The sequence below is a fragment of the Aplidium turbinatum genome, chromosome 13, assembly GCF_918807975.1.
Source record: "Aplidium turbinatum chromosome 13, kaAplTurb1.1, whole genome shotgun sequence".
In the NCBI taxonomy this organism is placed as follows: Eukaryota; Metazoa; Chordata; class Ascidiacea; order Aplousobranchia; family Polyclinidae; genus Aplidium; species Aplidium turbinatum.
In genome coordinates this window covers 17,547,554-17,558,996 of record NC_137484.1, presented here as the reverse complement: position 1 = coordinate 17,558,996, position 11,443 = coordinate 17,547,554, and the positions used below count along the sequence as shown (strand labels likewise).

Here is an 11,443-nt window from a genome sequence, read left to right as displayed (position 1 = left end):
ATCCAACAACAGACAACAAAATCTGTCATTTTTACATTGATTTAATGTCTGCAGACGTTGATTCAATGTAAAAATGACTAATTTTGCTGCCTGGGACATAGCAAAAATCTACCATTTCATGTCGATTCAATGCCATCAGATGTTGAATACTCCCAAAAACAACATAATTTGCTACGTAGACGGAGTGTGCGTTTAGCTTTATGCGCTTGAAAACATACTCGATGGCGCTTTCGAGTCGAAACCTCTGCAGTGAAATGTTGCGGCAGTGAATCGCTCGCTGTGAAAATGAACTTGAAGTGTTTGGGATCCCAGCGACCTCGGCTTCAGCGGAGCGATCGTTTTCAAAAGCTGGCCTGACCGTCACGAAGCTGAGATCCGACTGATGGGTGACCATGTGTTCTTAAACACCAACATGGGCCTGGAGCTGTAGACATTATTTTGTGTTCTTTTTTCGCAAATTTTCATCGCTTTTTTTCGCGTTTTCTAGCGAATTTTCATGTTTTCTAGCAAATTTTCATGTCGTTTCTTTCAATAAAATCACATTTTGCAGTGTGGTGAATAGTTGTGATATTCGAAATCGAAATTCGGAAATCGAAAATAAATTGAATTTCGAATATTCAAATAATCGAAATTGAACACCCCTAACGGTAACCACTTAAAGTATTTAGCTATCATCTTGATTGTGCCATAATCTAGCCAACATTTATACAATGCATTGCTTTGACAATTTCATTCACTCTGTTTGATATACAGTAGGTATAGTTTAGCATATCCTAATATGGACTATGGAGCCTGTCATAACCAATAAATTGATTTGAAGGCCTTAAAAGTATTTACTACTGTACTAACGAGTCCACGTCTTTTAGGCGCAGACAGTTAGGCACCGGTCAAACAAGCGCGCACACTGTGGCGTCTGGATATTTAGATGCGGAGCACTGTGGCGCCCGTTTATTTAGGTGCTATTCCTAGTAAAGTCTGCAGATTGTATCAGCTTGGCAGGTAGGGCAATGCTTTTCACACAAAATGTTATATTGAACAGAAAAAGGTGTTGTTTTGTCAATGCGCGTGTTGAAAAGAGGTGCGAGACACCGCTCTACTACTCTTGATATTAGCACATCTCCACAGGACATTTACTATGCATCCTGAACAGTGAACACAGGTTGCAGCCAGATAGAACTTTACTTAATCTGTTATCTTTCGCAATTACTTCTACTCGGGATGGATTGGTCGTGTGGCGGATACGTAACTACGTATGAGATAACGTAACTACGTATGAGATAACGCTCTACTACATGAATACATTTCCATAGGGCATATGAACCCTGCCTACAAAATGCAAGCGTAACGGTGCGACTTTGCTCGTTATTAAACCTAGTCGGAGTTTCGACGGAAAACTAAGTTAATCTTCACTCAAGCCTACCACCCGCTTGAATATAGGCTACGGTATATTTTTTAGATGTTTAGTGTAGTTATTATTTGACTTAACTAAAAGTGAACTAAGTCATGTTCGGAAACTTGAATAATTTATTGATAAAGCTTTCGCCGACGCAAACCTCGACTAACAAATAAATGCCGAACACGCGCATTAAAAAACAATATATTTTTCTGTTCATTATTATATAACATTTTGCGTGAAGAGCATTGCCAGTTTAAGCAGCTTCACTCACGGAAGCCATGACATATTTTTCTGTTCAATACAAAGTTTTGTGTGAAAAGCATTGCCCTACCTGCCAAGCTGATACAATCTGCAGACTTTACTAGGAATAGCACCTAAATGAATGGGCGCCACACTGCTCCGCACCTAAATATCCAGACGCCACAGTGTGCGCGCCTATTAAACCGGTGCCTAACTGTCTGCGCCTAAAAGACTTGCTCCCGTAATAACCAATAGCTCAATTGGTTACTTGCCCCGACAGCTCAATTGGTTAGCGCGTCTCTTCTGGAACGAAGAAGCTTCAAGATCAAGCGGCGCTGGTTCGACTCTCGGGGTGTGCGCTTGAGCAACGCACGTTGAGGACTGCTCTCCATTCAGCGACATCTAATGGATGGAATAGTTCCCTGGCAACAAGACTTCAACAATCGGAAACTTCACTCTGTCAATCTCGGTGACCGGGCCTGCGTCAGTGATTCAAAGCCTCTACAATTATGCGAAACTGCCAGGATTAAGCTCTGCAAGAAGCTTTCCCAGTCCGAGGATAAAGATTCAATCAACATTCCACTCCGCAAAAACACAAAATTTTATTGACTATATAGATAATTACATGTACTTGAAAGTTGAAAATAGAACTAAACTTTCAAGTACTGTTGAGGAAAATTTCTTAGAAACCCACAGGACTCAGAAGCCCTTTCCACTTCAATTATTCAACAGCAGACCACTGTAACTTTACGCTTGACTGATTCGTTGGATAAATCACCATGTCGCCAAAAAAAAAATTAAAAATCTCGTGTTGTTGTTAAATAAGGCACCAGTCGACAAGCCGTCAATATTGAATTTACTGTTAAGTTTTTATTGCTGAGTGACATCAACGCGATTGACAACAGCACCAACTATTTATCTGACTTGGCATTTCTGCTCAGGTGTTGTGTTTTTGTGCAGAGAATAGCGTCAACGTATACTTTTCAATGTCTTTTTTTCGCTACAACACGCCGATACCTTCCAGCGCTGAAGTTGAAAGAATGTTTTCAATGGGCAAAGACATATTGAAGCCAAAACGCAGCAAAATGTCACATGAGCACTTTCAGATGCTTGTGTTTCTTCGTGGAAATTCAAAATAAAACTTGTTTGTTTCGAGTGGTTTATACCAAGGGATGCATTCCTAGCATTTTATTTGGAGGGGCTCTTATGAAACCCAGCTGTGTTTTAATAGAGCTACGTTTACATGAGAACATACGTTTACATGAGCTTTACATCATGTTGTTCATGTAAAGCTCATGTAAACGTATCTTCTTCATAGTAATTTGAACGCACCAAGTGATGTTACTTCCTCACAAAACAATTAGCACCCTCAGCAGTCTGTAAATGTAGCTGACTGAGCCTACACTAGTGTTTCAAAACCTCCTTAGCATATCTTTTGATAATGTTGTGAATGTATGTTGTTGTGAATAGGGCGCGCAGCTCCGTTGTTACGCCGACATAAGAAGGGTCAGTTGCCAATTTGACATTTTTTACGCTTTGCTGCTGGCTTTCTTTTAACTAAAAACCTTAAATTCCTCTAAAACCAACTTCAATCTTCTTGTATAATCATAAAAAGGATATTATTCTGTAAATCAGAAAAAAACGTAACCCTTCTAATGCTGCGGATAAGCCAAAAGCGGATTTAGTTTCGCATCCTAGTTGTGAAAAACCTTGAAATGCTTTCAGTTTTTCCGCTAGATGAAAGCTGTTGCTAGGAGAAAATCCACGCGATTCAATTTTTTGTGCTGAAGTACGTCTCATGCTAGCTCAAATATTCCACACTGAAACAAGTATTGGAATATTGCATAAAAAAATAACTAAATAAAATTAATTATAATGATTCAAATAGCGTTTAGGCTAAAATAAAATTGAAAAATAAAGTTAAATTGATTGTAAATTATATTGGATTAAATTTGCAGCTTTTATTATGTCGTTTTGTCAAAGAGATTTTTCTGAAAAGTTTATTCTAGGTACATTGATTACAAGATATTGCAGTTACTCTTTTTGTATTTAAAGTGCTTTTCAACTGCGTTTAGTTTTACCGTCTAGAGATTTCAAAAAAATTCTAACTTTTTCAAAACAGGTGACTATGAGAACAAAAACAGTGCACAATGATCTAACATCTAATGATTCAAACCAGGTGTCCACTTGGACAATGTCCTTTCAAGGGTATTTCTTTATTCAATGGCATCAAATAGTTGGAATATTTTATACGCAACAACAATCAAAAATTTTACTTTGTCAGTCTTAATGACAGCATTTTCATCATTAAAAACCATTAGCCTATCAGCTGAGCATGTGCTAACAACTGCCAAATTAAGCCTCCAAGAAGGCTTTCTTAGTCTGTCGGTAAACATTCCCAAAATAAAAACCAGAAAAACGTTTGATTCGCTATGTGATAACTATCATTTACCGTATATGTTAGCTTCTCCTCTTTTGACATGTTATCAAGGTCATTGTTAGAAGTTAGTGTCTTGCCAAAACATAGCTGCCCACTTTTAAGCAGCACCAAACCAATGCCTTTCAAGCATCATGCGTAAACTTATTTTATATTATTATTATTATATTGTATTCTGGTCCAGTACACATGGTACTACAGAGAAAAACATTAACACACTCGCAAATAACAATTAATAAGAAAACATACATAAACAAAAATAAGAAATCTTTGAAGAGAAAACAAAAATCACAACAGAAAACAGAAAAGATAAGACACAATAAAAATCTCTTAATTTAAATACAGTTAAGATTCTTAGTAGGCTATGTTTTTTTTAATAAAATTTGTTTTATTTTTTTAAAAGTAACTTGTAAGAGAACTACTTGTGCAGATGCTCATCTAAAAGTTTATTTTTCAAGTAAGACGCATTTTAATTTAAAATATGTCTGATAGTTCAATGGATTTTGAAGAAGAAGTCACAGAAGAACAAATAGACAACCAACATGATGAAGTATACAACTATTAACATTGTAGCCTTAACTTAAATATTGTTAAAACCAGTAGGGTAACCTACAGTAACCATTTTGGGTGTTCACATTTTTTTAGAAAGTTTGAAACACATGCTTGATTTACAAAGTGACTCTTTATTTCATATTTCATCACTTTATTTTGATATAATCTGAACAGCTATTGAGCAAACTGTAAACTTAGTGTGTGTTTAAAGCCTGCTGTAAAAAAAATGAACACCTAGAAAATGGTCTCTGCATGCTAGCTTTTAAAACCTAATAATGAGGTCATAGTTGACAGGTAGAGGGAACCATCTTCTTTTGTCAGGAAAATATAAAAAATAAACTCCCTTTTTCAATTCCCTTGTGTTTTGTATTAAAAGTATGGTTTGTAGGTCATGTTTTAGATGTGTTTGCGACTGTGGCACCAACAGTATTTTTGTTGCTTCAATTCTGCTTCAAATAGTTGTCCTGCTGGATAAAAATGTTACAATAACTAATGTCGGTTGCCTATTTGTGTGTTAACAACATGTGAGAAATAAATAGTTATCAGCTAATCTTATTTTTTAAATGTAGGATTGTATTGTACAGTTGGATTGTAATATTCTTACAGCTTGATTTTACTCTAGTCAATAATTATACATTGCCTAATATAAACTTAGTTTTATTTTAGTAAAATGGAATGCTTATTGAATAGGTATTACAATCAGCCTCCATATTAATTTTATGTTTGAAATGTGCCTTATATCAGAAAATGTCATTCTAAAAACATTACTTCACTTTGGAAAACGTCACTCTGCCAATCTTGGTAGCCATCCCTGCATCAAAAGCCTCTACAAGTATGCAAAACTATCATATAACCTATCAAAGGCTTTGTCAATCTGAGAATAAAGATTCAAAACCAAACCAACCATATAGACTACTTCAGACTAGTTCTGAGACATTGTGCGAACACAAGTATCTACTGTACATGCAGAGTACATAATAAGTACTTACATACATATAGAGGTTTTAGAGAATAGTATATAACTATATTTGAAGTACCTACATACATACATTAAATAATAAACACACGTGTCTAATAATTAAAAGCTTACTGTGTATATCACTATGGTAGCACATTAGCACAAGCATATGTCTTTAAAATGGTTTTAAGTGTAATGGTAGAATCTGAAAAGAAAATTTGAATAGTTGAAACAGCCAATGCTGAACCACAAATATTTGAAGGGCAACTGTAGTCTATAATAGCCTATTTTACGTTCAAATTGATCAACATATCACCAGTAGTTAGTTCTGCATGATATTAAGATGCAAATAAATAATAATAATAGCCTAAATGCCTGCTTTGTAAAGCGCTCAAGAGCAACTCTTTCTGCGATGGATACAGTGCTATATAAAAAGAAGCATTATGATTAAATGTACCATCCAATTCTCATTTGATGGTACGTTTTATATATATGTACAACATTGGTGTCCGTTTTTTTAATTTTTTATTGCCATTACAATTTTTAATGTTTGCCAAGCATCTTTGTTTGTCTATTTTAGAAGTTGCCAACAAATCCACTTGGTCAAGAAGTTGTTCCAGAATGTCTATCAATGCTGTGCAAAATTGGAAGTGGCCTGGCCCATGCCTTTGTCAAAATGGACTGTCATGACCGGTAAGATTTTATATTCTTAACTCATGTATCATCAGGAATATGCAGACCTTGCTTTGTTTTTATTGTAGCCTTTAACTGCAACAAATGTTAAAGTGTGTTGACATCATGTAAACTTAGGTCTTGTTGTTTAGACCGAATGTTCTGTTGCTGTGTTACATTTAAAACAGTAGGCCTAGGTATAATAATACAAAATGTCTGGATATTGTTTTTAATTTTGATAATATGTGGTTTGCAGTGAGTTAACTGATGTGGAACATATGAAGCAATTTATCCATGTCAAATATGTTGATATATCTGGAAACCTGATTCAAGATCTTTCACCTCTTAAACACCTTGCACATTTGTTGACATTAAAAGCTGACAGAAACAACCTAACAACTGCTTCGTTAGAGACACTGCCATACTTACAGGTGAGTTTATATAACCTTTACTTTTTAGGTTAGTTCAAAATGTACACTAGTGAATCAACATGCAACTGTGCGATAAGTAACTTCATCAATAGGCTACCATTGGACCTAAATCTTAGTCAACCAATTTAATTTTCTACAGTACTTTGATGTTAAACTGCGTAGTGGTGTGCGAATAATTTGATTTTTTTGTGATTACTAGGCTACTAGCCTACTGTATAAAAATATAAGTACACTTTTTCACTCTTCTATACTCTTATCTCACCTCTCATTTAAGTTAATCTAATTAGATAGGTCTATTGGTTGATATTTTTTACGTTATTTTTTAGCTTATTTTCTAATTTTGCGCATGAGGTTTCAATTCCAAATTGTGATTTCCATTTCACATATTTGGTTGTCTGCAGCAACTTTTTTTGTCATAAACAGGTCAAGTTACTTAATCTAGTTCCTTAATTAGGCCGTGTCTGGTTGATAAAGTGTCAGAATAACAATAAGAATGCTTACCGTATTCTCGTTTACAACATTCTGTAATGGTTTACTTTATCCACACCAGAAAACCTATGCGGTGTAGCCTACGGGTACGTTACAACTCATTGCAATAGTCACAGGTGAGTGCTCATAATGCAATTGCAGTTGAGCATAGATTCACATTTTGTGTACTTGAAATACTTTATGCTTTTTCTATATTTAACAAATATGGAAATAAAGCTACAACTACATGATTTACAATTTTATGATTATTATCATCATAACAACTGATAAGCGGTAGCATAATATTTTTTTGTGTTGGAATGTGCAGGTAATGGATTTATCGGAAAATAAAATTACATGTATGAAAGGAATTGAACACCCCCAGTTGGCAAAGCTAATATTGAATAGTAAGTTGCCTAATGCCTACTTCATGTTGTTATTAGGGCCGTAGCCACCTCGAGGTTAGGGGAAAAGCTTCTTCTTACTTTTACCTCTGCAAACGATTAATGTCCTCTGTGGATTGATCACCCCCTGACATAACAGTTGACTACGGCCCTAGTTGTTGCTACAAAACTCTTTGAGAATCTGAGCTTTGACAGAAAATTTACTTTAATATGCCACAACTAGCATGAAATAAACTAATAAAACAACAGCGCAGGGTTTAACAGAGTATAAATTGCTCACTGACAAAAGAAGTACATTAAAGATTTAGTAGCCTAAACAAAAACTACCGGCATAGGACTAAGTTCTAACTGTGTTTAGACACGATAAACGCTGCTGATAACAGTCAGTTTGTTTATCTTTTTCCGAGCTTACTTAAAATAATACTGAACTCTTTGTTTTTCTTGTGTCTATTTGAGGCTTAGATGTTTATTTGACAATGAAAAAGCTTGGATTGTAGGCTACAGTAGACTAGATTTAGGCCTACAGCTTTTTTATAGTCTCTTGAAAACATACAAATGTTTAGCGTCAGTTATAGAGCCTACTATTCAATTCTGCTGCAGAAAACGTTATCACGGATGTTAGTAATCTGCGAACGAATGCGCTGGGAAATCTTCATACACTGGAACTGCGTGGAAATAAGTTGGAAAGTATAATCGGTTTGAATCTTCCTACTCTCAAGAATTTATATTTGGCAAGTACACGCATGGTCGCATAGCCTATTTTTTGTTTTTTTGACTGGTGAAGAGCATTCAGATGATGTGTCAGTGTTACCTATTTTTAACTTCCAGGCCTCGTCTATTGTCTTTAGCGTCGATTCTCAACTTTATTCGCAACTTTATTTGTCTCTTCTGCCTTTTTTAGAGTGACCATTGCTATAAGCCTACAGCCATTCAATAGTGCAGGTTTGCAGGGGTAACAAACTGGCAGGCCATATCCAGCCCGCCAGAACCTGTGCGATTCTAAAAATTATTTTCCTCTTCATATCTCTCCGTTCAGCGGTACCTGGTGGATGGAAAAATTCCCAGACAACATTTCAACAACGAGCGGAAACTTTCCTTTATCAATCTCGGTGACCAGACCTGTGTCTGTGATTGAAAGCCTCTACAAGTCTAGGCCTATGTCAAACTGCCAGGATTATGCTCTCAAAAAGCTTTCTCAATCCGGGGATAAACATTCCCACAATCAATCAAGCGTGCCAGATCAGTTGTTTGTATCATGCTCATTATTGTTAATGCAAACAGAGTTGTTATCACAAGAAACTTTTAAAGAGTTCTTTTGTATTTTAGGCAGGTAACTCCCTAGAGAAACTTGAAGGATTGGACAACCTGGCAAATCTGCAACTACTGCATGTTCGTGACAATAGAATTGCCGTCCTTGGTGGATTTAGTGATAACATGAAGAAGCTACAATATCTTAACATAAGGTTCTGGCCTTTTACTTAATTTATGTAAAATCAGTGGCCAAAGCGGATGCAGAGTTTTTTCATTTTTTATGTTTTCGTTTTAATTTGTGATCAAAGCTCAATGTATGAAGTAACTTTCTATCTACTGCATCAAGTTATTGTTAATTTATCTCAATTTCAAGCATAAGTTTTATCCCTGAGTTTTATGCTGGTTTTAAGCAATGTTAAATCTGTTGTTAAAAAATTTTTATTTTTGGTGTAGGGGAAACAGCATTGCAGACTTGAAAGAAGTGAAGAAGCTGGTGTGCCTTCCTTTATTCAGAGCTCTTGTTATGAATGGTAGTATACTACACTTACCTACTGTTAGGCCAAAATTTGCTTCTAAAGATTACTTTTTAAAGTTACCTTTATCGTCCATTTCTCGGCTACATTGCTTGGTAAACCACATTTTCGAAGTCGCCTACTTTGTTCATTGCAAAGAAAAATTTGTTGTCTTAGTTTGATTTCGTTTCAATTATTGTTTCTCCTTGAAGACTTTCGATTCCACATAGGCTAAAAGATTTTTCGTTTTGTTGCCAAATAGAAACAAAAACCAAACACATAGGCTAGGTAGGACTACGTCGGAATGCAGAATGTAGGCTACCTTAAATTTTAAAGTATCACCTCATGTCATTCAAACAATTATTAATTGTTTAGGTTTAGATCTGTTCAACACGAAACATATATAAACTATTTCAACGCATTTTTTGTTTTAATCTTGCATCGTTTTAAATTACTTTACGCAGTGAAGAAGTTAACTTTTAGCTATCCTGTGAAGATTCGTATCAAACAACTCTAATGTTTTTGTATTGATTTAAAGTTTATTGATACAAAATTCGTTTACCCAAAAAAACTTAAAACCAAGATTGTATAGGAAATGAAAAGTGACTGAACAAACAAACAAAGAATTACTTAGTGAACATACTATTTTTTTTAAATTATTTGTTATTGCCGTAAGTGTATGTAAAGTGTGTAATTTGTACTACTACAGAAAAAATGAGCGCTTGAAAGAAGTAGCCTACTTTATGAAAAATGTTTCACTGCCTTTTGTAGATCTTTTTTCGGCTGATGAACCATGGTAAATATCTTTAACAATCTACAGTATATTTTAGTAGGCTATTGTTGTTGTTATTACAATTTTTGCAGACAAAAATTGTAGGCCTACGTAGAACACGACATGAGGCACTTCACAAAATTTATTTTCATGTTATTGTTAGAAAATCCTTGTGCGGAGGAAGATGGCTACAGGGCAGAAGTCTTGGTGATCCTGAGGAGACTGGTAAGATTAGATAAAGAGGAATATACTGAAGAGGAGCGAGAAGAAGCAGAGAGTTTATCTGAACAAAGGAGACTCGAAGAATTAAAAGATGAACAAAGCGAAGAGGATCTTGACGATTAGGATATGCGACAACTGTAACAAAAAACTCAAGCCTTTAAAACAAAATTTGTTTGAGAGTGTTATACATTTAGCTATATGCATGAAATTGCCAAAGTGGAAAGTTTTGTAGGCTAGCCACAGTTGATTTTACAGACTTTCACTGTCACCGTATTGTGAAATGATACTTTTTTGGATATTTGGTTGCAATCGATTTTAGTCAAACACCTAAAAAAGTATTTGTTCAATCAGGTTACTCAAATGTTTGCTTCAATTCCGTATTATAGCTCAAATGGTTACAGCAAGTTCCATTAGAGGCAAACGTTCTCTAGATTCACCAAAATAGTGTTATTCGATTGCCTTTGTTCCTGCATTGCCGGTATTGTTTGGTGGGTGCTGTTCAGTGGCGCCGCCAGACCTTCAACAATGGGGGGGCAAAAAATGGACAGTGCAAGACAGTAGCGTAGTCAAAAATTTTAAAAAGGGGGGTGTTGACAGCCGGCGGGCGAAGCCCGATGGCGTGCTCGCCGAAGGCGACACATAGCGGCGGGGGGTCTGGGGGGCCTCCCCCAGAAAATTTTGAAAAATTACTTTCAGTTTGGTGCATTCTGAGAGCATTTTCAACAAAATTGTGGGTATAAATATTTCTGTAAAATGGTGCTGTCCGGTGGCATAGCAAAAGGATAAGATCACGTTTTCTTCGGCATTTTTCGGAAATAAAGCTAAGTCTCTATGTTTTCTTGTTGCTAATTCCAGACTGAGATATTTGAATGTTTGGTATTGGCAAAACTCGCTCTTTTAATGCAGTTTCGTTTAAAACTAGGCAAACTTTGTTTTAGAGACATAGGTTGATTGCTTTTTTTTGCGAGATTATTACAGTTTTATTATTTATCAATTTTCTCCTTGGTTGATTCAAAAAACGATCTTATTCCGGTAAGTCACTAACTTTTATGCTCTGAAGTCAACCCAAAGTTTAGAAAATGTAACGTCATAGAGGTTATAAGAGTTAAACTGACTGGTAAAGCGGTG

At 35.7% G+C, this 11,443-nt stretch overlaps 1 protein-coding gene across 1 annotated transcript; it reads left to right on the top strand.

Annotated features, from left to right (window-relative positions):
• The first annotated feature begins 4,481 nt into the window (after positions 1 to 4,481).
• On the top strand, positions 4,482 to 11,213 carry LOC145782241 (leucine-rich repeat-containing protein 23-like). Its single transcript, XM_082594024.1, has 8 exons — positions 4,482 to 4,623; positions 6,164 to 6,276; positions 6,512 to 6,686; positions 7,483 to 7,561; positions 8,159 to 8,293; positions 8,889 to 9,021; positions 9,263 to 9,339; positions 10,257 to 11,213. Exons 1-8 carry the CDS (start codon positions 4,555 to 4,557, stop codon positions 10,436 to 10,438), a joined length of 963 nt encoding a protein of 320 aa, XP_082450150.1. The 5' UTR covers positions 4,482 to 4,554; the 3' UTR covers positions 10,439 to 11,213.
• The last annotated feature ends 230 nt before the right edge of the window (positions 11,214 to 11,443 follow it).

Coding starts and splice junctions, on each gene's coding strand:
- LOC145782241 (XM_082594024.1), top strand. CDS start 4,555: ATGTCTGATAGTTCAATGGATTTTGAAGAAGAAGTCACAGAAGAACAA. Junction 4,624..6,163: donor TAGACAACCAACATGATGAA/GTATACAACTAT, acceptor TGTCTATTTTAG/AAGTTGCCAACAAATCCACT. Junction 8,294..8,888: donor CAAGAATTTATATTTGGCAA/GTACACGCATGG, acceptor TATTTTAGGCAG/GTAACTCCCTAGAGAAACTT.